This window comes from Gorilla gorilla, chromosome 4 (assembly GCF_029281585.2).
Source record: "Gorilla gorilla gorilla isolate KB3781 chromosome 4, NHGRI_mGorGor1-v2.1_pri, whole genome shotgun sequence".
NCBI lineage: Eukaryota > Metazoa > Chordata > Mammalia > Primates > Hominidae > Gorilla > Gorilla gorilla.
The window spans coordinates 119,959,898-119,987,772 of record NC_073228.2 but is presented as its reverse complement, the minus strand read 5'-3'; the positions used below and the strand labels follow the sequence as shown (position 1 = coordinate 119,987,772).

General features: G+C 35.0%; 1 protein-coding gene across 7 annotated transcripts in view; it reads right to left on the bottom strand.

The window, feature by feature from the left end:
* Positions 1-27,875, bottom strand: part of COMMD10 (COMM domain containing 10) — a 218,753-nt gene that overhangs the window by 163,667 nt on the left and 27,211 nt on the right. For all 7 annotated transcript variants that reach the window (XR_010133920.1, XR_010133921.1, XM_019028256.4 and 4 more), the window contains exon 5: positions 4,159-4,269. Coding sequence is in view for 5 of the 7 variants with exons in the window: in XM_019028256.4 (XP_018883801.1) it covers positions 4,159-4,269 (111 nt within the window). In the remaining 2 variants the exon portion in view is untranslated. The remainder of the gene's footprint in view (positions 1-4,158; positions 4,270-27,875) is intronic.

The following is a 27,875-nucleotide window of genomic DNA, read 5'->3' as shown; positions in this document are numbered from 1 at the left end:
AATTATCTTATGGACTATTTTATTCTTTTTTCTCATGAAGAAATTAATACAAGTGACAGAATATAACAAAAAAGTCAATAATGTAGAAAGCTTTTAATATATTTCACTTTGGCAAATGATCATATACAAATTTCAAAAGCCAAACATGATGATTTCATTTATTTGTTCTATACGTATATGATTAATAAGCATTAATTTTGTTTATGGAAATAAATAAGAGAACTCTATTGTTCTATAAAGATTAGAAATGTAAACACTTAGCATTTCCTTCAACTACTGATTTCACAAATTATTTTGAATGTTATTTCAAATAACACTGTGAATGCCAGAAAAGGCTAGGTAAGCAAAGCACTCTACTGCCCCCTAACGAAAAAAACTTTAAGTCAGAAAACTCGATTTGAGGTATCTGTGGAACAGGAAAATAATCTCACTTTGCTAAACACAGTAGAGAAACACTAAGACAATTAACCAAAAACAACTAGAATACATATCAAAATACTGCAGGAAAGCTACAATCACCTAGTTTTTGTGATAAAATTAATAGCAAAACAGGAAAGCCTCGAGACAGAAGTGTTCTAAGAAAGGAGACCACAGTCAAACAGTGTTATCCAGTGTGATAGCAATTAAAACTTCACTGCAGGCTACATTTTTCATGTGTATGTTAGAAGTGAAAAAGAAGACAAGGAGCTCCTTATAAACCGTACTCTTCAGTGAATTACAGTAAGTTTTCAGTTCAACAGCTCAAAAGTAAATACAACCAAAATACTCCCTCACAATTTACAGTGACTCTAATCCTCCCAGTAGTTTAATATATGTATATTTTCAGGATAACTACCCTATAAAATACACATTTATGAGAACTGTACCCAATGCTTCCTGTTTTAAACCAACACCAACTTCATAAGTATGACAGTTTTGTACTTTAAGATACTTTATATCATAAACTAAGCAGTGATAACTTTTAATCCCCCTTTTTGTAAAAGCTTTCCTTTCCTTTAATAAACTTGTTTTTTAAAACATGCTCTATACCCTCATTCCTTTTTACTTAATATTCCAATCTGTGAAGAATTCTCATTTCATATTTGTAAATATTTGAGAGAAAAGTAGTTTGTGGTCCTTAATAACAGGAGTCACATAAAAATTAACATAATGAATAAGATGAAGAGTATAAAGAATAGAATACCAAATCATAAAATCAAGGAGAAGGTAAACAAGAGAAAGAGCAGTAATTCCAGGCAGCAGTTCATTGAGGAGAAGAGGTATAGTAGTTAACTGTTCCTTTACAGCTAGGGCACACCATAACACTTGGAGATGGCATGTTTCTGCCTAGGTGATGGTAGCTCTATACCTCATTATGTGTCTGTCTATTGTTTAGGAGATATAAGACAGAGGCACAAAATGTGTACAATGCCATAGAAGAGAAAGACAATACAAAGAAGTCACTTAAGTCTACATACAAGATGAAAGAGAAATATCTTTTATGTATGTGTGCTTCTGCTCTTCTTCCTCAGCATATTTGTTAATGAAAATGGTGCTCTAGCTCTGCAAGTTATAAGATTAATCAATGTGCATATATACATTTATCCAAAATCTCAAAATACAAAACACAGAAAAACATAAATGTACTCAAGCTCATATTTCAAATGAGTTAGATTTCACATCTAGATATTCACATCTTCCTGAATAATCTGAATGTCTTATTAACATGGCTGTCTTACTAGAAGCATTACTCTTTTATTCCTACTGCCTAAAAATATAACAGACACATAGGCATACTTTGAAGATGTAACAAAGAAGCTAGAAGGACTTGAGAATCCCAAAGACAAGCATTGCTGAACTCATGATGCTTAAAGCATATCCAATGTATGTGGTCAAAATAGTACACTTCCAACATACAAAATGCTTTTAGCTATGCAGACTTAACATTAGGTAGTCATGAAAAATAAAACAAAGGAAGTATATAGCTACTTGGAATGTGCATGTATGTATGTATTTTCACTCATGGAATAGTTCCAGTCTATGCTAGTGAGTTCCAGATCATCATCCTACACCTAAAGAAATAACTTACTCAGTTCACAGAAGAAATAAAAGGGACTTTTCAGGCTCTTTTTCCCCTCCTAATTTCCAGTAAGGATACATATGAAAAATATAATCAAGAAAAAAGGGAGAGGGAATGCAAGGAACAAGGGAAGAGGTAATAATTTCATCAGGAAATAAATTTAGTGAGAGCTCTGAATTAAAACAAATGGATTGATTTCTTTATTTTAGCCAAAAACAAAAAAGTTTTATTGATGATGATGGTAGTAGCCAGCATTTATTGAGCACACGCTGTAATACTGGGCACTGGACTAAACACTTTACATATACTAGGTATTTAGTCTTCATAAAAATTGTGTAGATAGATACTATTACCTATATTTTACAGATAAAGAAACTGAGAATCAAAGATTAAGTAATTTGCCTGAGGTTACACTACACTAAACTGCAGAGCACACAGTAGTCCCCCGCCCACTGTGGGGGGATGCATTCCAAAACTCCCAGTGGAGGCCTGAAACCATGGATAGTACTAAACCCAATATATACTATTTTTTCCCATATATACAAACCTATGATAAAGTTTAATTTATAAATTAGGCACTGTAAGAGATTAACAACAATAATAATAAAATAGAACAACTATAACAACATAGTGCAATAAAGTTATGTGGACGTGGTATCTTTCTCTCATCTTACTGTACTGTACTCACCTATTTCAAACGGCAGTTGACCACGGGTAACTGAAACTACGGAAAGTGAAACTGCAGATAAAGGGAAACCACCAGACATACTCTAACAGCTTGACTCTAACCACTAAGTTCATATTACTTTCCAGTGAAAATGTGTGAAATAAAATGATACTTTTGAAACACTGTAATAAACTAATACATTATATGTAAGACTCAAGTCAATTCCACAGAATTTTATAGTCATATAATCTGGGCTAGGTACTTCTTAAAGAAGCCAGAAACGTGCATAATAGAATGAATAGCGAAAGTTTTAACAAAAAAGTAATAATATTCCCATTCTTCAATTCCTGTTATAAATAATAACATTTCTTCCATTATTCTATTATCACATTCAGTCACTGTAATCTCCTTCCTCAGATCTTCTCTAATACCTCATTCTCAATTCTATTTTGTCTTGAGATAGTCTTATCTATTTAGGAGGAAAAAGTCACTCCCCCTTTTCTATCTTAAAAGATAATCCATTACAATATAAAATATGATAAAAAGCTCTTATTATATCTGAAAGATATATTTCCCTATATGCCGCAGTAACAAAAAGTATTTCATAGCAATGCTTTGATCTTTAATAATCACATTCAAGTTGTTCTGAAATTAATAATAAAGTAAAATCCTGTGGTATAAAAAAAATTGTAGGCCGGGCGCGGTGGCTCATGCCTGTAATCCCAGCACTTTGGGAGGCTGAGGGGGGTGGATCACAAGGTCAGGGGATCGAGACCATCCTGGCTAACACGGTGAAACCCCATCTCTACTAAAAATACAAAAAATTAGCCGGACAAGGTGGCAGGCGCCTGTAGTCCCAGCTACTCGGGAGGCTGAGGCAGGGGAATGGCGTGAACCCCAGGCGGCGGAGCCTGCAGTGAGCCGAGATCGCGCCACTGCACTCCAACCTGGGCGACAGCAAGACACCGTCTCAAAAAAAAAATAAATTGTATTTCTCAAAAGCTGGGATTTAAACACATGCAGGCATACTATACTACTACACACACAAAAATACAATTCAGGTCACCATCATATTTATTGTTCCAGGCACTAGCTGGACAACAAACAATATTCTCTCTACCACATATATTCAGCTTAAAACATGAAACACTCAGGAATATCCGCAAATACCTAAAACATTAAAATCATAATTTTATGTGGTCTTCAACAATTTTTTTTCACTGCAGAATTTAAAAGAAGACATTATGAAATGTTTTTGTAAGAAAGGCACCTTGCAAGATAAACTATTTCTGTCAAAAAAGATCCACTTATTAATAATTGTTTAACTGAATTATGTTTAAATTCTAAATCCAGAGAGCAAAGACTGCTAAGAATAAAAAGTTTAAGTCCTAACAAACAAAATACATCCTTTTAATGGGATACCATTTCTTACCTTTGAATCTTCATTGTTCACTCCGAGTTGTAACACAGCTTGAGGAGATTTTAGTTTTGCTTGAGCAGAGTGAGCCATCTGAAGGTTAAGCTGCCATCCAACCGTCTCTAGCTATAAAAGACAGGTGCAGATTGGAATCAGATGGTACAGAAGGAAGAAAACAGTCAACTTTAAGCAAATCTCCACTCAGCAGGAATGTATATGGATAGCCCAGGCTTCACAGAAAGTCAGTTCCAGGGCTCCTTTAACCTGCATACTCTGCGAATTCTCCCTTTGGGCTTATTAGATTGGCCTCCTGCCACGCCTGTCAAATTTAACAGCAAAAGTCAGCTTTAAATATACTCTATTCTAAAAATAAAAAATTCTAATACCAAGCAGTGAAATATATTAAAAGAGCCAATGGTTTTTAAATATTAAATAGTAAATTACTATTTTAAAATAGTATTTTTAAAAACGAATGATTTTTAAATAGTTACAAATTTCAACTAGTAAATAGCATAAATTGGTGAAAAGCACTTTAATGACTTCCCATTATCTTCCAAAATCTTTGCATAGGTACTATACAGGTAAGATTTGCTTTTTTTCTTTTTAATTTAGAGGGAAAGTAAAGTATCCAGATGGTAAGAGGTTCACACCTTTAGACAAAATGAGATTGAAACAGGCAGAGAACTGATATCTACTACCCAGCAAGTGTTATGCAACAGACTATCATACTTTCCAAGGTACTCTTACTATCGTTCCCAGTTATGACAGAAACTAATCAGAACATTTCCTTTGAATTTATTAGTTAATACAACAGCAAAATTTTAACCAAGTAAGACAAAAATAGTAAAGGAAGACTAAGGCAGAGTAACTTTTCTTATAAAGTATTAAGGAGCACAGAAGTGACTTTATACTGAACTTCACAGCTTTATGGTGCCTCCAGCTTCAGAAGTGTAAGGTTTTAGATTTAATTTCCTGTAAATCTCAAGTATCAATTCTTAGGGAAGTTTTGTGAAATGCAATTGTCATATGCCTCTGAGAACATGACCCTAATAATAGATTTAGTAAAACTACCTTAGCAATACTGGGTAAGAATGGCAGGCTCACAACAATTTTTCCTTGACTAGAATACTAATCACTTACTTTGAAAGACTGTTCAACAGCTAGAATCACAGCAGTGACTCAAAGCCAAGTTGGAAAGACAGCAATGAAAGTATTATCTATTTGAGAGAGGATGTCATGAGAAAATAAAGATACAGTTCTGTTCCTTCTGGCACTAAGCCTTTTAGAGGTTATGGGTAAAAAGAAGGAAGATGTTGTAGAGATATAATCTATAATATCTCTATAATAACTAATAAAAAATCAATTTAATGGTACATGTTAACTAAGGATTCTTTACATACTGATCTTTAACACTGATTACAGCAAGCATAGTCTCTGATACCAGCCTGCCACTATTATCAAGTCCCATGCAATAGACTCTCCAATAAAATAGGAATAAATGTCATAACCATTCTCATATATAAAAAAGCACTGGCATACATGTCGTCTTAATTGAAAAGCACTTTCTAGGTATTCATATAGACCTGTAAAATGTTGCATTTACCTTATTTAATTGATCCTATCCCTCTCCATTAGGCACTTAACGTAACTAATGAAGAGAGATATCAAGTGAATAAATTAAAATGCACACCCCACTGTGATCAGGCCTTGATATTAACTAACGTATGCTTAGGCACTGCATAGAGATGATGCAGACAAATTAAAAAGAACCCTATATTTGAAATTTATGATTTGGTTCATGCTTAAACTATCACCAGCTATGTGACCGTGGGTAAGCCACAATCTTTCAAGATCTCAATTTCCTCATACAAAATGGAAATAAATCCATCTGAACTACCTACTTTTCTGGGTTACTGATAATATCCAATAACATGCACAGCTAAAGGATTTTGGAAACTATAAAGTATTATAAATATAAGGCATTTTGGTCACCTAATTTGTTCTACAGTATCTTCTAAATATTTTTCAAACATTTTCCAAAATTCATGACTCATTTCAGATTCTCATCATCCACATACTCCCAGACTATCACAATAGTCTTCTAACTGGGCTACCTGCCTCCTATAGAACCTCATCCCATCATCCCACTTCCCTTCTTAAAATTCTTAAAATTCTCCAATAGCTCCTTACTGCCTACAAAATAAAATCCAAACTCTATACACAAAACCCCTCAGGATGTGATAACAACCTTTCCACTCCTACGTTCTAAAACATATTACTAATTATCTATAATTTAGCCACAGTGAAACAAATAAGATTCCCAAAACATACTATGCTGTTTCACATGCCTCTTCTTTGACTCCAGTGTCACCTCCTCTGTTATTTTTTCCTTTCCCTTCCCTCTGTAGTCTGCTACTCTGTTCCCTCAGCACTCTGCATCTTTCTCTATTAACACATAGATCAGTGTATTGAAATAATTTGTCTACATGTCTATCTCCTCAGAGTAGAGTGCAATCTCCATTAGGAGACAGCTGGAGTCTTATTCACCTTTATATCCTTGGAACCTACAACAGCCTCTGACAGAGTCAACACTAAAGATTCCTCTCAGACAAGTGATCAATCACATAACGTATACAAACTTTCAAGGAGAAGTATTCACATGAAAATGAATGTATGAAAGAGGAAGAAAAAAAGTTGTATTTCCACTTGGCTATGGCTTTGGTAGGAGGCAGGACTGCAACCTATAGAGCTAATATTTGGTTGCTTCTTCACATACACATACATACATACATACATACATACATACATACACACACACACACACACACACACACACACATACACACACACCCACCTGTCACACATACAATATTATCTGCAGGCCAAAGCATATCCAGAAATCCTTTTTATAATGAGTAAACATTACCCTAGCTTTCATTTGGTTTGCTAAAGTAGCAGCTGAGGGTGGGCTGTGAAGTTCCATACTAATTGACCTTAAGCAAGTTACATATTCTATTCACCTCTTTGAGCCTCGATTTTCTCATCTGCAAAATGGAGACAATAAGACCTGCTTCACTAAGTTGTAAAGGGTTAAATGATACATTGTCAAATATTGACTTAGTGGCACCTCCTTTCCCAATTTCTCCAATTAAGTGTTCTCTCCAATCTGTATATTCTTTCCCTAACTAGATATGTGTATATTTATAATATTGCCATGAGTTAGCCTTCTTCGTTGATATTATAAATTGTCTTTGGAAAATACTACTCAAAACATATATCATCACACAAGAAAATATCAAGTATTTTGATTTTAAAACTACAAACAAAATTGCATATTTTAAATATTTACAATGTTATACTTACTATGTTCATTTTAGAAAATTATTAGAAAGCCATTTGACAAAAAGATACAACTCTAATTTTAAAAGTTACTAACTAGAGATAGGTACACAAAGGCTAGCCTGCAAACCTCATGTTAATCAAGACTGTGTTACTCATTCACAAAACTCCTTAGCCATGTGGCTAGAAGAAAGGACAAATTAGAGTCGCCACTGAAATATTTTGGGTCACAGACTATTTGATAACTGAATGAAAAGTATAGAAATTTGTCTCAGAAAAACGCATACACATTCACTAATTTTGGATAATTGCATCAAATTTTGAAAGACTCATTCACTACCCACTCCCTAAGGAGAGGACTAAATAACTTCTAGATTAGAGTTTCTTTGGCCTCAACTAACAGTAAGAATGACTGACATAACAAACATCCAGAAGACAGAAAAGCAGGGTCAATAAATTAACAAACTGTATTCTCAGTCCCCGGATAACAGAAAACTAATAAGTAAACTGTGTCACTACTTGCCTCACTTTATTTTCTTAGGGCTTTTTGCCATCTGTCATAACATAAAGTATTTATTTGTTTGCTGACTACCACCTAAGATTCTAAACTCCTTGAGAACAAAGGTTTTTGCCCTTTTTATCAGTGCTATATCCGGAGCACTTAGAATAATGCCCAGCATACAGTAGACACATTCTACATCTATCTGTAGAATTGAATTGAAATAAATTAAAGAGTATGCACAAGGAAAGTAATTTTTAAAAGAGTCATGACTAAAAGTATTCATGGATTGGCTTTCTTAATTTCCAGACTCTTTTCTATTAAATTTTGTCATTGAAAAATATTTGTTCCATGGCCATATGACAGAGTAATAAAAAAAGTAAATAAAATTGCTGACCTCATATGTGTTTGTGCATGCAAACACCAACACATAAAGCTTCACAGAGAATAATCAGTATTCAGAAAGCTTAAATGAATAGAAAATATAGAAAAGATAACTATTATTACAAACTAATACTTTATAACTATATAATACTATATAATACTATATAATACTATACTATATAGCATAGTATATATACTATACTATATATACTAATATATATTATATAGCATATAGTATATATATACTATATATATACTAATATATATATTATATTATTATAGTATATATATTAGTATATATATACTAATATATAGTATATAGTATATATATACTAATATATAGTATATAGTATATATATACTAAAATACGGTATATAGTATATATACTAATATACGGTATATAGTATATATATACTAATATATAGTATATAGTATATATATACTAATATATACTAATATATAGTATATAGTATATATATACTAATATATACTAATATATAGTATATAGTATATATATACTAATATATACTCTATACTATAGAGTATATATTAGTATATATATACTATATACTATAGAGTATATATGTACTCTATACTATAGAGTATATATGTACTCTATACTATAGAGTATATATTAGTATATATATACTATATACTATAGAGTATATATGTACTCTATACTATAGAGTATATATGTACTCTATACTATAGAGTATATATTAGTATATATACTAACATATATATTAGTATATATAATATAACGTAATATATAAATATATAATATATAATATAATATATATTAGTATATATACTCTATAGTATATAGTATATATTAGTATATACTATATATATAATATATATAATATATATATTATATATTAGTATATATACTATATAGTATACTATACTATACTATAGAGTATATGTTAGTATATATTAGTATATATACTCTATAGTATATATTAGTATATACTATATAGTATATAGCATATATATACTAATATATACTATATAGTATATATATACTAATATATACTCTATAGTATATAGTATATATATACTAATATATGCTCTATAGTATATAGTATATATATACTAATATATGCTCTATAGTATATAGTATATATATACTAATATATACTATAGTATATAATATATATACTATTACATAGTATATAGTATATATACTAATAAATTACATAGTATATAGTATATATACTAATACATTACATAGTATATAGTATATATATACTAATATACATAAAATACTATAGTATATAGCATATATATATACTATACTATATATACTAATACAATAAAGCAATTTAAAAACCTCTCTTTTCAATGAAAAAAGAAGACAAAGAAAACTAACAACCCTGTGAGACAGGTAACGCTTATTACCCCCATTTCACAGACTAAAAATGTAAAACAAATGTAAACAATTGGTGAATCAGGATAAAGAATATATGGGGCTTCCTTACATCATTATGGCAACTTCTCTGTAAGTTTAAAATTACATCAAAATCAAAAGTTACAAGAAGTTCAATCAAGTTAAGAATCATCAGTAAACACTGAATCAAAGTGGAGAAAGTCTCATGTGGAATTGTATGTTTACATAGTCACAAAGTATCTACCCACGACTGCTCTTTATTTATAAAAGAAAAGAGTAGTGATACAGTGGAGAACCTCACCTTACCCAAGGGATCAAAATTAACATATCAAAAAGTGGCTAATGAACATCAAGCACCTGTAGGTGTGATATTCTGCAAAAGTCACAATGTCACTTACACAGTATTCTAACCAAAAAATCACAATCTAAATCTGATCATGAATTAACAACAGAAAAATAAAAATTGAGGGATACGCCATAAAATAAGTGGCATGTATACTTCAGAAATATCAATGTCCTAAAAGCAAAGGGAATAAGTAATTCCTTACATTGTTTAGAATATATTCTTATATTATTTGCCAGACCTATAGTAGGCATTGCTGACATAAACAAGATACAGTTACCATACCAAGATGAAAAATCTTATACCATTTAATTATTCCTGAGACTCATAACTAAGCAAATAAGACAATCACCAATATTTTAGTTACATGTGAAATAAAACCCAGTATAGTTTTGCCTTACGTTAGCTAATTATATTTGCTTCTATTTAAAATAAAACTATCCTGTGTACATCATATCAATGATTATATTAATGTAATTTCTTTATTATTTCATATTCAAATTTAAATCTGAGGGTCCTTACACTTTAATGTCCTAGGTTTAAATATGATCAAAATAATATAAAACACAGGAAAATAAGCTACTGATATTTATAATGGTTTTCAAACCATGCCAAAACTGTTAACACAGTAGTTAGGCATCTCACTTACATTACCTTTTACCTGAGAATGTTACTAAAATGTCAGCTCAAAATATTATAACTTCAATATAATCTTAAATTCTTACAATTACTCTGTAAACCAAAATTCTAAGCACATCTCAAATTAGACAAAATTACTACATTAACTCCTTAAAATAGGAAAAGAAAATGTAAATTTACCAGCTAAATTTTTACTAGACGCTCTCTAAAAACAGCAGCATTAAAGTTTTTTGGACTATGTCCCACAGCAATAATACTTTTTATGCTGCAAACTGACACACATACACAAAGGTTTCACAAAACAATTTTTATCCAGAGCAGTTTTCTCCGATAATCTGTTATGTTTCCCACCTTTTTTATTATTATTATTATACTTTAAGTTCTAGGGTACATGTGCACAACGTGCAGGTTTGTGACATATGTATACATGTGCCATGTTCGTGTGCTGCACCCGTTAACACGTCATTTACACTAGGTATATCTCCTACTGCTATCCCTCCCCCTTCCCCCCACCACACGACAGGCCCCGGTGTGTGATGTTCTCCACTCTGTGTCCAAGTGTTCTCATTGTTCAGTTCCCACCTATGAGTGAGAACATGCGGCGTTTGGTTTTCTGTCCTTGTGATAGTTTGCTCAGAGTGATGGTTTCCAGCTTCATCCATGTCTCTACAAAGGACATGAACTCATCCTTTTTTATGGTTGCATAGTATTCCATGGTGTATATGTGCCACATTTTCTTAATACAGTCTAACATTGACGGACATTTGGGTTGCTTCCAAGTCTTTGCTATTGAGAATAGTGCCACTATAAACATGCATGTGCATGTGTCTTTATAGCAGCATGATTTATAATCCTTTGGGTATATACCCAGTAATGGGATGGCTGGGTCACATGGTATTTCTAGTTCTAGATCCTTGAGGAATCGCCACACTGTCTTCCACGATGGTTGAACTAGTTTACACTCCCACCAACAGTGTAAAAGCATTCCTATTTCTCCACATGCTCTTCAGCATCTGTTGTTTCCTGACTTTTTAATGATCGCCATTCTAACTGGTGTGAGGTGGTATCTCATTGTGGTTTTGATTTGCATTTCTCTGATGGCCAGTGATGATGAGCATTTTTTCATGTGTCTGTTGGCTGCATAAATGTCTTCTTTTGAGAAGTGTCTGTTCATATCCTTTGCCCACTTTTTGATGGGGTTGTTTGATTTTCTCTTGTAAATTTGTTTAAGTTCTTTGTAGATTCTGGGTATTAGCCCATTGTCAGTTGGGTAGATTGTAAAAATTTTCTCCTATTCTGTAGGTTGCCTGTTCACTCTCATGGTAGTTTCTTTTGCTGTGCAGAAGCTGTTTAGTTTAATTAGATCCCATTAGTCAATTTTGGCTTTTGTTGCCATTGCTTTTGGTGTTTTAGACATGAAGTCCTTGCCCATGCCTATGGCCTGAATGGTATTGCCTAGGTTTCCTCCCAGGGTTTTTATGGTTTTAGGTCTAATTTTTAAGTCTTTAAACTATCTTGAATTAATTTTTGTATAAGCTGTAAGGAAAGGATCCAGTTTTAGCTTTCTACATATGGCTAGCCTGTTTTCCCAGCACCATTTATTAAATAGGGAATCCTTTCCCCATTTCTTGTTTTTGTCAGGTTTGTCAAAGATCAGATGGTTGTAGATGTGTGGTATTATTTCCGAGGGCTCTACTCTGTTCCATTGGTCTATATCTCTGTTTTGGTACCAGTGCCATGCTATTTTGGTTACTGTAGCCTTGTAGTATAGTTTGAAGTCAGGTAACGTGATGCCTCCAGCTTTGTTCTTTTTGCTTAGGGTTGACTTGGCAATGAGGGCTCTTTTTTGGTTCCATATGAACTTTAGTTTTTTCCAATTCTGTGAAGAAAGTCGTTGGTAGTTTGATGGGGATGGCATGGAATCTATAAATTACCTTGGGCAGTATGGCCATTTTCATGATATTGATTCTTCCTATCCATGAGCATGGAATGTTCTTCCATTTGTTTGTGTCCTCTTTCATTTCGTTGAGCAGTGGTTTGTAGTTTTCCTTGAAGAGGTCCTTCACATCCCTTGTAAGCTGGATTCCTAGGTATTTTATTCTCTTTGAAGCAATTGTGAATGGGAGTTCACTCGTGATTTGGATCTCTGTTTGTTACTGGCATATAGGAATGCTTGTGATTTCTGCACATTGATTTTGTATCCTAAGACTTTGCTGAAGTTGCTTATCAGCTTAACGAGATTTTGGGCTGCGACGATGGGGTTTTCTAAATATACAATCATGTCATCTACAAACAGGGAAAATTTGACTTCTTCTTTTCTTAACTGAATACCCTTTATTTCTTTCTCTTGCCTGCTTGCCCTGGCCAGAACTTCCAACACTATGCTGAACAGGAGTGGTGAGAGAGGGCATCCCTGTCTTGTGCCAGTTTTCAAAGGGAATGCTTCCAGTTTTTGCCCATTCAGTATGAAAGGGTATCAGTGATTGACGATCAAATGAATGAAATGAAGCGAGAAGTTTAGAGAAAAAAGAATAAAAAGAAACAAACAAAGCCTTCAAAAAATATGCGACTATGTGAAAACACCAAATCTACATCTGATTGGTGCACCTGAAAGTGACAGGGAGAATGGAACCAAGTTGGAAAACACTCTGCAGGATATTATCCAGGAGAACTTCCCCAAGCTAGCAAGGCAGACCAACATTCAAATTCATGTAATACAGAGAATGCCACAAAGATACTCCTAGAGAAGAGCAACTCCAAGACACATAATTGTCAGATTCACCAGAGTTGAAACAAAGGAAAAAATGTTAAGGGCAGCCAGAGACAAAGGTCGGGTTACCCACAAAGGGAAACCCATCAGACTAACAGCGGATCGCTCAGCAGAAACTCTACAAGCCAGAAGAGAGTGGGGGCCAATGTTCAACATTCTTAAAGAAAAGAATTTTCAACCCAGAATTTCATATCCAGCCAAACTAAGCTTCATATGTGAAGGAGAAATAAAATCATTTACAGACAAATGCTGACAGACTTTGTCACTACCAGGCCTACCTTACAAGAGCTCCTGAAGGAAGCACTAAACATGGAAAGGAATAACTGGTACCAGCCACTGCAAAAACACGCCACATTGTAAAGACCATCGATGCTAGGAAGAAACTACATCAGCTAATGAGGAAAATAACCAGGTAACATCATAATGACAGGATCAAATTCACACATAACAATATTAACGTTAAATGTAAATGGGCTAAATGTTCCAATTAAGAGACACAGACTGACACAAGACACTCAACAGTGTGCTGTATTCAGGAGAACCACTTCACGTGCAGAGAAACACATAGGTTCAAAATAAAGGGATGGAGGAAGATCTACCAAGCAAATGGAAAGCAAAAATAAGGAGGGGTTGCAATCCTAGTCTCTGATAAAACAGACTTTAAACCAACAAAGATCAAAAGAGACAAAGAAGGCCATTGCACAATGGTAAAGGGATCAATTCAACAAGAAGAGCTAACTATCCTAAATATACATGCACCCAATACAGGAGCACCCAGATTCATAAAGTAAGTCCTTATAGACCTACAAAGAGACTTAGACTCCCATACAATACTAATGGGAGACTTTTAACACCCCACTGTTAAAATTAGACAGATCAATGAGACAGAAGGTTAACAAGGATATCCAGGACTTCAACTCAGCTCTGCACCAAGCAGACCTAATAGACATCTACAGAACTCTCCACCCCAAATCAACAGAATATACATTCTTCTCAGCACCGCACTGCAATTATTCCAGAATTGACCACATAGTTGGAAGTAAAGCACTCCTCAGCAAATGTAAAAGAACAGAAATCACAACAAACTATCTCACAGACCACAGTGCAATCAAACTAGAACTCAGGATTAAGAAACTCACTTAAAACTGCACATGTACATGGAAACTGAACAATCTGCTCCTGAATGACTACTGGGTAAGTAACGAAATGAAGGCAGAAATAAAGATGTTCTTTGAAACCAATGAGAACAAAGACACAATGTACCAGAATCTCTGGGACACAATTATAGCAGTATGTAGAAGGAAATTTATAGCACTAAATGCCCACAAGAGAAAGATGGACAGATCTAAAATCGACACCCTAACATCACATTTAAAGGAACTAGAGAAGCAAAAGCAAACAAATTCAAAAGCTAGCAGAAGGCAAGAAATAACTAAGATCAGAGCAAAACTGAAGGAGACAGAGACAGAAAAAAAACCTTCAAAACATCAATGAATCCAGAAACCAGTTTTTTGAAAAGATCAACAAAACTGATAGACTGCTAGCAAGATTAATAAAGAAGAAAAGGGAGAAGAATCAAATAGATACAAAAAAAATGATAAAGGGGATATCACCACCGATCCCACAGAAATGAAAACTACCATCAGAGAATACTATAAACACCTCTATGCAAATAAACTAGAAAATCTAGAAGAAATGGATAAATTCCTGGACGCATACACCCTCCCAAGACTACACCAGAAAGAAGTTGAATCTCTGAATAGACCAATAACAGGCTCTGAAATTGAGGAAATAATTAATAGCCTACCAACCAAAAAAAGCGGAGGACCAGACAGATTCACAGCTGAAATCTACCAGAGGTACAAGGAGGAGCTGGTACCATTCCTTCTGAAACTATTCCAAACAACAGAAAAAGAGGGAATCCTCCCTAACTCATTTTATGAGGCCAGCATCATCCTGATACCAAAGCCTGACAGAGACACGACAAAAAAAGAGAACTTTAGACCAATACCCCTGATGAACATTGATGCAAAAATCCTCAATAAAATACTGGCAAACCGAATTCAGCAGCACATCAAAAACTTTATCCACCACAATCAAGTCGGCTTCATCCCTGGGATACAAGGTTGGTTCAACATACGCCAATCAATAAACGTAATCCATCACATAAATAGAATCAACAACAAAAACCACATGATTATCTCAGTAGATGCAGAAAAGGCCTTTGACAAAATTCAACAGCCCTTCATGCTAAAATCACTCAACAAATTAGGTATTGATGATATTAGAGGTATTAGATTCCATTTGTATTAGTTTCCATTGGCTTTTGTTGGAATAAACTAGGTATTGATGGTATTCCAATAAACTAAGTAATGATTATCTCAAAATAATAAGAGCTATTTATGACAAACCCACAGCCAATATCATATCAAATGGGCAAAAACTAGAAGCATTCCCTTTGAAAACTAACACAAGACAGGGATGCCCTCTCTCACCACTCCTATTCAACATAGTGTTGGAAGTTCTGGCCAGGGCAAGAAGGCAAGAGAAAGAAATAAAGGGTATTCAATTAAGAAAAGAGAAAGTCAAACTGTCCCTGTTTGCAGATGACATGATTGTATATTTAGAAAACCCCATCATCTCAGCTCAAAATCTGCTTAAGCTGATAAGCAATTTCAGCAAAGTCTCAGGATACAAAATCAACGTGCAAAAATCACAAGCATTCCCATATGCCAATAACAGACAAACAGAGAGCCAAATCATGAGTGAATTCCCATTCACAATTGCTTCAAAGAGAATAAAATATCTAGGAATCCAGCTTACAGGGATGTGAAGGACCTCTTCAAGGAAAACTACAAACCACTGCTCAAGGAAATAAAAGAGGATACAAACAAATGGAGGAGCATTCCATGCTCATGGATAGGAAGAATCAATATCATGAAAATGGCCATACTGCCCAAGGTAATTTATAGATTCCATGCCATCCCCATCAAACTACCAATGACTTTCTTCACAGAATTGGAAAAAACTACTTTAAAGTTCATATGGAACCAAAAAAGAGCCCTCATTGCCAAGTCAACCCTAAGCAAAAAGAACAAAGCTGGAGGCATCACGTTACCTGACTTCAAACTATACTACAAGGCTACAGTAACCAAAACAGCATGGCACTGGTACCAAAACAGAGATACAGACCAATGGAACAGAACAGAGGCCTCAGAAATAACACCACACATCTACAACCATCTGATCTTTGACAAACCTGATAAAAACAAGAAATGGGGAAAGGATTCCCTATTTAATAAATGGTGCTGGGAAAACAGGCTAGCCATATGTAGAAAGCTAAAACTGGATCCCTTCCTTACACCTTATACAAAAATTAATTCAAGATGGCTTACGGACTTACAAGTTAGACCTAAAACATAAAAAGCCTAGAAGAAAACCTAGGCAATACCATTCAGGACATAGGCCTGGGCAAGCACTTCATGTCTAAAACACCAAAAGCAATGGCAACAAAAGCCAAAATAGACAAATGGAATCTAATTAAACTAAGAGCTTCTGCACGGCAAAAGAAACTACCATGAGAGTGAACAGGCAACCTACAGAATGGGAGAAAATTTGTGCAGTCTACCCATCTGAAAAAGGGCTAGCATCCAGAATCTACAAAGAACTCCAACAAATTTACAAGAAAAAAACAAATAATCCCATCAAAAAGTGGGCAAAGGATATGAACAGACACTTCTCAAAAGAAGACATCTATGCAGCCAACAGACACATGAAAAAATGCTCACCATCACTGGTCATCAGAGAAATGCAAATCAAAACCACAGTGAGATACCATCTCATGCCAGTTAGAATGGCGATCATTAAAAAGTCAGGAAACAACAGATGCTGAAGAGGATGTGGAGAAATAGGAATGCTTTTACACTGTTGGTGGGAGTGTAAACTAGTTCAACCATCGTGGAAGACAGTGTGGCGATTCCTCAAGGATCTAGAACTAGAAATACCATGTGACCCAGCCATCCCATTACTGGGTATATACCCAAAGGATTATAAATCATGCTGCTATAAAGACACATGCACATGTATGTTTATTGCGGCACTATTCTCAAAAGCAAATACTTGGAACCAACCCGAATGGCCAGCAATGATAGACTGGATTTTGAAAATGTGGCACATATACACCATGGAATACTATGCAGCCATAAAAAAGGATTAGTTCATGTCCTTTGCAGGAACATGAATGATGCCAGAAACCATCATTCCCAGCAAACTATCACAAGGACAGAAAACCAAACACCACATGTTCTCACTCATAGGTGGGAACTGAACAATGAGAACACTTGGACACAGTGGGGGGAACATCACACACGGGGGCCTGTCGTGTGGTGGGGAGCAGGGGGAGGGAGAGCATTAGGAGAAATATCTAATGTAAATGATGAGTTAATGGGTGCGGCATAACAACATGGCACATGTATATCTATGTAACAAACCTGCACGTTGTGCATATGTATCCTAGAACTTAAAGTATAATTTAAAAAAAGAAAATATAGGCCTATACAAAAACATATACATATACACATACAAAACATATACATAAACATATACAAAAACATACAAAACATATACATAAATGTTAATCACAGATAAACATTAATTAGGTTTATTCATAATAGCCAAAACCTAGAAATAGCCCAGATATCCACAAACAGGTGAACAGATAAGCAAACTGAGGTATATCCATATGGTAGAATACTACTCTGTAATAAAAAAAAAAAGTACTAATACAAGTAACAAAATGATCAGTCTCAAAATCATTATAATCAGTGAATGAAGCCAGACACATACAAAAAGTATATCTGTAAGTCCATTTATATAAAATACTAGAGAATGCCATCTATAGTGACAGAATGTAGCGCAAGGGTTGCTCGGGGCTAGGTTAGGGCAGTAAGGGACCGCAAAGGAAAATGAAACTTTTGAGGGTAATGAAAATACTCTGTATCTTTAAAAAAATTTTTTTTAATTTTATTTCAATGGTTTTTGGGGTACAGGTGGTATTTGCTTACATGGGTAAGTTCTGTAGCAGTGATTTCTGAGATTTTAGTGCAACCGTCACCCAAGCAGTGTACACTGTACCCAATGTGTAGTCTTTTATCCCTCATCTTCCTCCCAACCTTGCCCCACAAATCCCCAAAGTCCATTATATCATTCTCATGCCATCACAACCTCATAGCTTAGCTCCCAATAAGGGAAAACATAAGATATTTGGTTTTCCATTCCTGAATTACTTCATTTAGAATAATGGCCTCCAGTTCCACCCAAGTTGCTGCAAAAAATGCTACTTCATTCCTTTTTATGGCTGAGTAGTACTCCATAGTGTATATATACCATATTTTCTTTATTCATTTGTTGGTTGATGGGCACTTAGGTTGGTTCCATATTGTTGCAATTGCAAATCGTGCCGCTATAAACATAATGCTCTGTATCTTGATTACCATGGTGATCTCATGGACATACATCTATCAAAATTCATGGAATGATACAATTCAAGAGAATACAGTGTATACTATACAAATTATAATTATAAAACATTATTTTTTAAAGATACAAGGCAGGAACAGTGACTCACACCTGTAATCCTAGCACTTTGGGAGGCTGAGGCAGGAGGACCAATTGCTTGAGGCTAAGAGTTCAAGACCAGCCTGGGCAAAATGGCAAGACACTGTCTCTATGAAAATGTTCTTTAAAAATTATCTAGGCATGACACCATACACCTGTAGTCCTAGTTAATTGGGAAGCTGAGGCAGGAGGATCCCTTGAGCCTAGGAGTTTAAGGCTGCAGTGAGCTATGATCACACCACAAGCCACTGCATACTTCAGCCTGAGTGACTGAGCAAAACCCTGTCTCTGGAAAAAAAAAATAATAATAAGATGCCAGGGCCAGGGTATCAGAGATGACTGGTATACAATATATAACCTACATAACACAGAAGTGAATATATTACCATATCTTACACCCAAGGGACTGCCTACTTTCATAAGACATACTGCACAAATCTCCAACAGGGTTACCCATTAGGCAGCCTCCAGAAGACCTCAGGAGTCTGTTGCCCTCTGCAAAACTCCAAAAGTGACTAAGCCAACACATTCATTTTGGCACTCTGTACTTTTAATTTGGCTGCTACATCAAATCATAATAAGAAGTGCAAATGCCTTATTACAAACACAATTCAGGGATATTCCCTAACCAATACCCTCAAGTTTAGACAAGACAAAAGTCAGCCTAGTCTCACTGTTAGGGTGACAAGGAACTTAATTATATCTCTTGACCCACAGACTTGACCAAAGTACCAAATCATAAGACTGGCCTTCACATTCAAGTTGGAGGGAATTGAGGGGAATCATCAATGTATTTTTTTTTCAAATTGTTTGTCACCTCTGCATACCAAGAATATATGAAGATAATAGCACAAGTTTAAGGACACTGAAATGTCATTCAACAAATGTTCTCACAATTGGCAACACTCTGAAAAAGTACATCAACTCTATTTAACAAATGCACATCTTTGAATACTGTGACATAATAGGAGTAATTTTGCTAACAGCACAGTTCCCTGGCATTAACGAAATCTTCATTCAATTTGTTAATGGTTCTGGTTTCAGCCAATTACTTATGCAGTGGAGAAATACATTCTGTTTCAAATAAGACTGATTAAGGGTCTCTTAGATCTAAAGATTTTTAAATTGATTTCTGCATCAACAGCTAAGTCCATCACTTTTTTTTTTTCCTGGAGAATTTCCATCTGTTTCAAGCTAAAGCAATTCTTTCTATATTTTCACTTTTAAAGAGAAAATGTTTTAAATGACTAGAATCTAGTACTCTAGCAAAATTCAACAGCCATAAAATAAATGAACCACAAAAAGGCTTAAAGTACAACCAAAAATGAAAACACAAAAGAATATTAGGAAATACAAAATGCAGTTCATAGCCTCCTCCTTTTATTGTCCTTTTCTCTGTCAATAAATAAAAATATCCCTCTTCATAAGAAAACTGAATAAAGTGAACTTAAAAATAGCACAGTTTGTAAGGCTGGAATATTGCACATGTATTCATTCAACAAATATTTACTGACACTCTACTATCTCCCAAAGACCAAAAGTAGTGAAAATAACAGCAGTAAACAATCAGACAAAAATTATTGCCATTGAGGAGCTTATATTCTGGTGGTAGAGACAGACAAAAAAGTAAATAAGTAAAATATATACTGGGTCACAAAAAAAATAAATATTACGGAGAAAAATTAGATAATAAAATGCCACAGAGGAGGTGGCACTATCAGGGAAAGATTCACTGACAAATGTCACATTTAAACAATCACCTGGAAAAAGGAACCAAGCCAGCCCTATGGAACATCCAGCAGAACTTTTGAAGTAAACAGATTAGAGGTATTCAATTAGCCAGATAGAGGATGTTAAAAGGAGATGGTCAACAATGTAGGTTGTGGGCTGAGGAGACAACAGAGCATGTAATTCCTTAAAGACAATTGTAAGAACTCCAAATTCTACAATAAGTAAGACGGAAACCCTAAAATGGAAATGGAGTGGGGTGGATAAAATAAGACACATTTTTAAAAAATCACTTCTGGAGTTCTTAGTCTAGTAACGGTTGGGAAATAGCCTACATCACACCAACCTCCTTGAATATAAAAATTTATAATCTCTATACAAAACGTTTTTTTAAAACAACAATTTGAATGCATTAAGAATGACTAAAATCAGGCCAGGTGTGGTGGCTCACACCTGTAATCCTAGTATTTTGGGAGGCCAAGGCGGGCAGATCACTTAAGTTCAGGGGTTCAAGAACAGCCTGGCCAACATGGTGAAACCCCACCTCTACTAAAAATACAAAAAAATTAGCCAGGAGTGGTGGTGCGTGCCTGTAATCCCAACTACTCGAGAGGCTGAGACACAAGAATCGCTTGAACCCAGGAGGCACAGGTTGCAGTGAGCCGATATCGTGCCACTGCACACTCCAGCCTGGGCCACAGAGCGAAACCCTATCTCAAAAACAAACAAACAAAAAAGAATGACTAAAATCAGGCAAAAGTTAAAGGAAATTTGACTCTTAAAGGAAACCACTCAAGGTGAGATTCACACATATATGACTTTTCCCAATCCATGTAGCACGGAGAGACTAAAACTTAAATAGAAAGTCTCAGACTTTTTGGCTTGGGGGATCAGCAATCCCCATTACTAGATATTTACGCAAGGGAAAAAAATATAATATCCATAAAATGACTTGAACACAAATGTTCATAGCAATCTTACTCATATTAGCCAGAAACTGTAAAAAACCCAAACATACATGAACAGAAATATGGATAAACAAATTGTGATATTTTCATATAATGGAATGACACTTAGCAATAAAAGAATTACTAATAAATGTAATAATATGAATCAAAAAAATTATTTTGAGTGACAGTCAAATACATATTATATGAGTCCATTACGTTAAATCCAAGAGCAGACAAAACTAATCTGTGGTGACAGAAATAAAAAAGTGAGGATGAGGTTGAAAGTAATTTCCTGCTGATGAAGATTTTCTATACTTTGTTAGGTATCATAATTAAATGTGTGTATATAACTTCTAAAACCCATCAGACTGAACAATTAAATTAAAATCTCTGCATTTTACTGCAGATAAACATTTCAGTACCAGTAGAGAACACATAGCAGCATTTAAAGCTCACAACCACGTATAGTCAGTTAATTTAAGCATACAGAAAACCTATGCCTTTTACATAACATACCAAAACTAAAGTAACAAAAAAGACAGAAATTTGAATTGCATGTGAATATAATTACAACAAAATACCCTTGCTATAAACAAAGACAATAATGTTCAGAAGCATTTAAATCTTGAAGAAGCTCTCAGATATGTATTCACAGTTACATACTGTGTTTCAAGCTTTAGCTGCATAAAGTATGCTTTTCTGTCCTCTTTAGGATAAAGCCATTCGACCATCCATAGAATGCCAAATCAAATTAAAGAAAATAATAAAACAAGAGAACGTAAGTTTCTAAAGTAACAATTTATAATTTCTTATACTCCATATAAAAGATAGGCATTCAATAATTAATGAAACAACTAGTTGTTAACAATAAAGTAAATCTTACAATGGCTTAAAGGGGATTTTTTTAATGTTATAGGAACATTATTATCCTAGGACTATTGTCTATCCATTTTTTCACGTAGATTTCTCAAGAACCTGTAAGAAAATACAAAGTTTCACTATATAATAGTTTATATTATGGAAAATCTGCCATGTACTTGCCGAAATAAAGAACATTCTTAGCAGGAGAAAATCACATTAAACACATTCTAAACATTCAAACTAGACAGAACTGTTGAATTTATATTTTAAAACTCCCTGACAAAACCATAAGTGCATTTTAAGAGGAGTCAATAAATGCATGCTTTAAAGAGCAAGCTACTCAGAAGTGCTTAAAATATTATTTACACGTCTCATAATCTTATTTGTAAAAATATTTTAGAAAATATATATAAAAGAACTCAAGTCGTTTCCTTTAGGTATCTCCCAGAAAAGATATATTGATGTCAAAAACATTTGACATGTCAGTTTTTACATTTAGTATGGCAGGAATACATGTAAAAGAGCTCCAAATATAATTTCAGGAATAAAATTAAACATAGCATTCAATTTCTGTCGGAAAAGAATTCATGATTTAATAAATGTTATGAACACATAGGTATTACAACAACAAAATCAAACAGAAAACCCTGTTAGAAGAACACTGCTAACAGTCAACACAGATTCAAGAGGAAAGAATACAAATTCTAATAAGCGGTAGTGACATTTCAGTCTCAAGTCTCCAAAGAGGTTAAGATAAAGTGTTAAAGTCACACTTATAATGTAAGTGTTCCAAGACAGAACACAGGCATTCAACAGAAAAGCAAACAGAAACTCCAAAAAGACAGGACAACAAACAGCTAATGTGGACAGGGCAGGCTGCCAACCAAAAGGGAGTCTGCAACGTGGGAGAAGGTAACTGAGTGTCTTTCTGTGGTTCACTTTCCTACTGGAGAATCAATTGTATAATCCAGGCCATGGGAGTGTATCTTGACCCTCCCAAACCTTGAATTTGACTTGGGAAGCAACCAGGAGACTGTATAGGGAAATAACACACCCTGGGTTCCATGCCTTCCCTGAGACCTAAGCAGCTACAGTAAGATACCATTCTCAATCCCAGGGTTTAACAAATTGTGTGACCTGGGAACCTACAGCACCAGTCCTAAGTATCAGAGTAACTCAATCTGTGGTTTGCTGAACTGGGGCCTGTGTAGGAAATGGGATTCTGCAACCAGGACTGAAAAGCAAGCATGACATAAACTCCAGCCCCCAGCTTGGGAGCTAGGCAACCCCCAAGATGTGAGCAGAATAAGAGCCACCAAAGCAGTCTGGTCCTGACCTGGGCAGTGCTGAGTTATGAGATAGGTGACAACTACCCAGTACGACTAAACTACAGGATCAGCTGCAAGAGTCGGGATAAGGGAGGAAGCCCCACCAGGACTGAGACATGACAGGGACACAGATTCCCCACTTGCCAGCCAAGGCTGAAACCACTGGGACCAGTAGCCCCACTCTCCCATCATGGCAGTACTTTAGCAAAGGTATTGTCAACCCTCATGCAAGCATTTCATAGGACAAGCCCAGGATTTCCCAATCCAGATCTACCCAGCTTTGCCCTACTCTCTGAGACACAATGCAGGATCTGGACTTCTGGAGGTCCCACAGTCCAGCCCACTGCCTGAGACACCCAAGCATTTCTCCCAGGGGACAGAGTTTGGGCATAAAAACCCTGCCGTTACTCTCTCGGTTGGTTTCTATCTGCAAGTGCCACCCAGCCTGGAGGTCAGCCCACACAGCCAATTGCAATCACTCCAAACACAAGGGCACTGGGGAGAGCATCTTACCACTACTGCTGCCACCATTACTGAGGCCACCCAGCTACCCAAGAGCTCATGAGCCCACTCACTTGCCCAGTACACTGCTACCACAAGTGGTATCCAAAAGAGCCACCCAGAGCCCCCAATAATCAGCCTGCATGGAACTGCCAACTCATGTGCCAGCACACACTGCCCTAGATATAGACCTGCTTAGACAACCACTGCTACCACTGAAACCTGAAGAAGGACCTATCAAGCATTCTAGTCCCTAGCATAATTTCACCACATCCTCCATCAAAACCCACACCCTAACACACAAAGGAATCCACAGATACCAATAACAATATTTATAGCCAAGAATATCATAAAGTATTCACCAATGCACACACCCAGAAATAAAAACAAGTGGCCCTACTCAACCAACATCAAAGTCACATTTACAGCAGCAAAGTCTACTCCAAACAAAAGTTAAATTGAAAAAAAAAGCAATTGTTCCAGATGTGCTAGAATGAACATAAAAACACAAGAAACATGAAAATGCATGGCAATATGACACCATCAAAGGAACACAATAATTCTCCAACAATAGAGCAGAACCAAAAAGAAAACCTTACAACCCCAGACAAAAAATTCAATATTTTGATTTCAATTAAGTTCAATGAGATACAAGAGAAATCTGAAAACTAATACAAAGTAATCAGAAAATCAATTCAGGATATGAATGAGAAATTTACCAAGGAGATAGATGCCTTTAAAAAAATCCTGGAACTAAAAAATTCACTGAAGGAGATATAAAATACATGGAAACTCCAATAATAAACTAGGACAAGCAGAAGAAAAGATTTCAGAACATGAAGACAGGTCTTCTCAAACAGTGCAGTTTGATAAAAATTTTAAAAATAAGAAAAAAATGAACAAAGCTTTCCGGGTGTTTAGGACTGCATACAGCAATTGAACTTATGAATTACTGGTATTCCCAAAGGGACAGAAACATCAAAAGTCTTTAACAAAATAATAGATTGAAAAACTCCCAAGTCTAGCAAGAGATACAGACATAATAGATACAGGAGGCTCCATGATCTGCAGGCAAATACAACATAAAAGGGACTTCAATACAACATATTATAATGAGTGTCTAACGTCAAAGTGAAAGAACAAATTCTCCAATCAAGAGAAAAGTGTCACCTATAAAGGAAAGTCCATCAAACTAACAGCAGACTACCCAGCAGAAACCTTACAAGGCAGGAAAAAAATGGGATAACATAATCAAAGTGTGAAAGAAAACAACTGTCAGCCAAGAACTGTATATCCAGGTAGTATTAAGCTTCATAAATAAAGGAGAAATAGTCTTTCCCAGACAATCAAATACTGAGGGAATTCATGACAACTAGACCAGTCCTACAGGAAATGCTCAAAGAAGTCCTAAACTTGGAAGAGATAGGACAATATTTATCATCGTGAAAACACACAAAAATATAAAATACACTAGTAAAGATATCATACAAAGAAGAATAATCAAATGAAACCATTACAGAATTCCAACAAACCATAAATTTAGACAGACAAAAAACCCAAAAGTTTACAAAATGATGAAAAAAACAATATGACAGGAACAAAATCTCATATACCACCTCAAACATAAATGGATTAAATGTCCTACTAAAAAACACACGTTGGCTAAATGAATAAAAAAAATCAACTATAGGCCATAGAGCGGTGGCTCATGCCTGTAATCCCAGCACTTTGGGAGGCCAACACAGGCGGATAATGAGGTGAAGAGATAGAGACCATTCTGTCAACATGGTGAAACACCATCTCTACTTAAAGTACAAAAATTAGCTGTGCATGGTGGCGCACACCTATATACAGTCACAGCTACTCAGGAGGCTGAGGCAGGAGAATTGCTTGAACCTGGGAGATGGAGGTTGCAGTGAGCTGAGATCCTGCCACTGCACTCCAGCTTGGCGACAGCACGCAACTCCATCTCAAAAAAAAAAAAAAAAATCAACTATATGCTATTTACAAGAAACCCACCTTATCTGTGAAGACACATAGACTAAAAGTAAAGGGGTGGAAAAAGATATTGATTGATATTATGGGCCAACGAAAATCTAAAGCAAGCAGAGGCAGCTATATTTTTATCAGATAAAGCATACTTTAAAATAAAAATAGTAAAAACTAATGAAGTCATTATCAGTCAAGAGTTCTACATCCAGAAATAGCAAGCTCCATAAATGAAGTAGAAATAATCTTCTTTCCCAGACAACAGAATACTAAGAGAATTTGTCAAAAGTAGACCAGCTCTACAAGAAATGTTCAAAGGAGTCCGAAACTTGAAAGAGACAGGGCAACCCCATCAAGAAAACACAAAAGTATAAAACCTGATATTAAAGGTGTCAGCTCTACAAGAGGACATAACAATTCTAAACACAAATGCACCCAACATTTGAGCACCCAAATTCATAAAACAAATATTACTAGACCTAAAGAGAGTTAGACAGAAAAACAATAATAGGGGACGTCACCATCCCACTCACAGCATTAGACAGCTCACTGAGACACAAAATCAACAAACATCAGACTTAAATTGGACTTCAGACAAAATGTACCTAACACACATTTATAGAACATTCTATCCAACAACTGCAGAATAAATACTCTTCTCATCAACACATGGGATATTCTCCAATATAGACCATATGTTATGCCACAAAACAAGCCTCAACAAATTTTTAAAAATCAAATCATATCAAGTATCTTCTCAGACCACAGTAGAATAAAACCAATACCAAGAAATCAATATCAAGAAAAACTCTGGAAACTATACAAATAAAGAAAAATTAAACAATATGCTCCTGAATGACCTTTGGATCAATGAAAAAATTAAGACGAGAATTAAAAAATTTTATGAAACAAATGAAACTGGAAATACAACATACAAAAACCTGTAGGACACAGCAAAACCAGTGCTAAGAAGGAAGTTTGCAGCAATAAATACCTGCATCAAAAAAGTAGAAAGATTGCAAATTAACAACCTAACAATACATCTAAAGGAACTAGAAAAGCAAGAACAAACCAAACACAAAATTAGCAGAAGTAAAGAAGTTACATGGATCAGAGCAAAACTAAATGAAATAGAGACCAAAAAAAATTAAAAAAGTAATGAAACAAAAAGTTCGTTCTTTAAAAAGATAAGCAAAATTGATCAACTGCTAGCAAGACTAACCAGAAGAAAGAAGATCCAAATACAATAAGAAATCAAAATGGAGACGTTACAAATGATATGAGAAAAATTCAAAAGATCATCAGAGACTATTATGAACAACTATATGTTCATAAACTAGAAAACTTGCAGAAAATAGATAAATTTCTGGAAACATATAACCTGATATAGTTTGG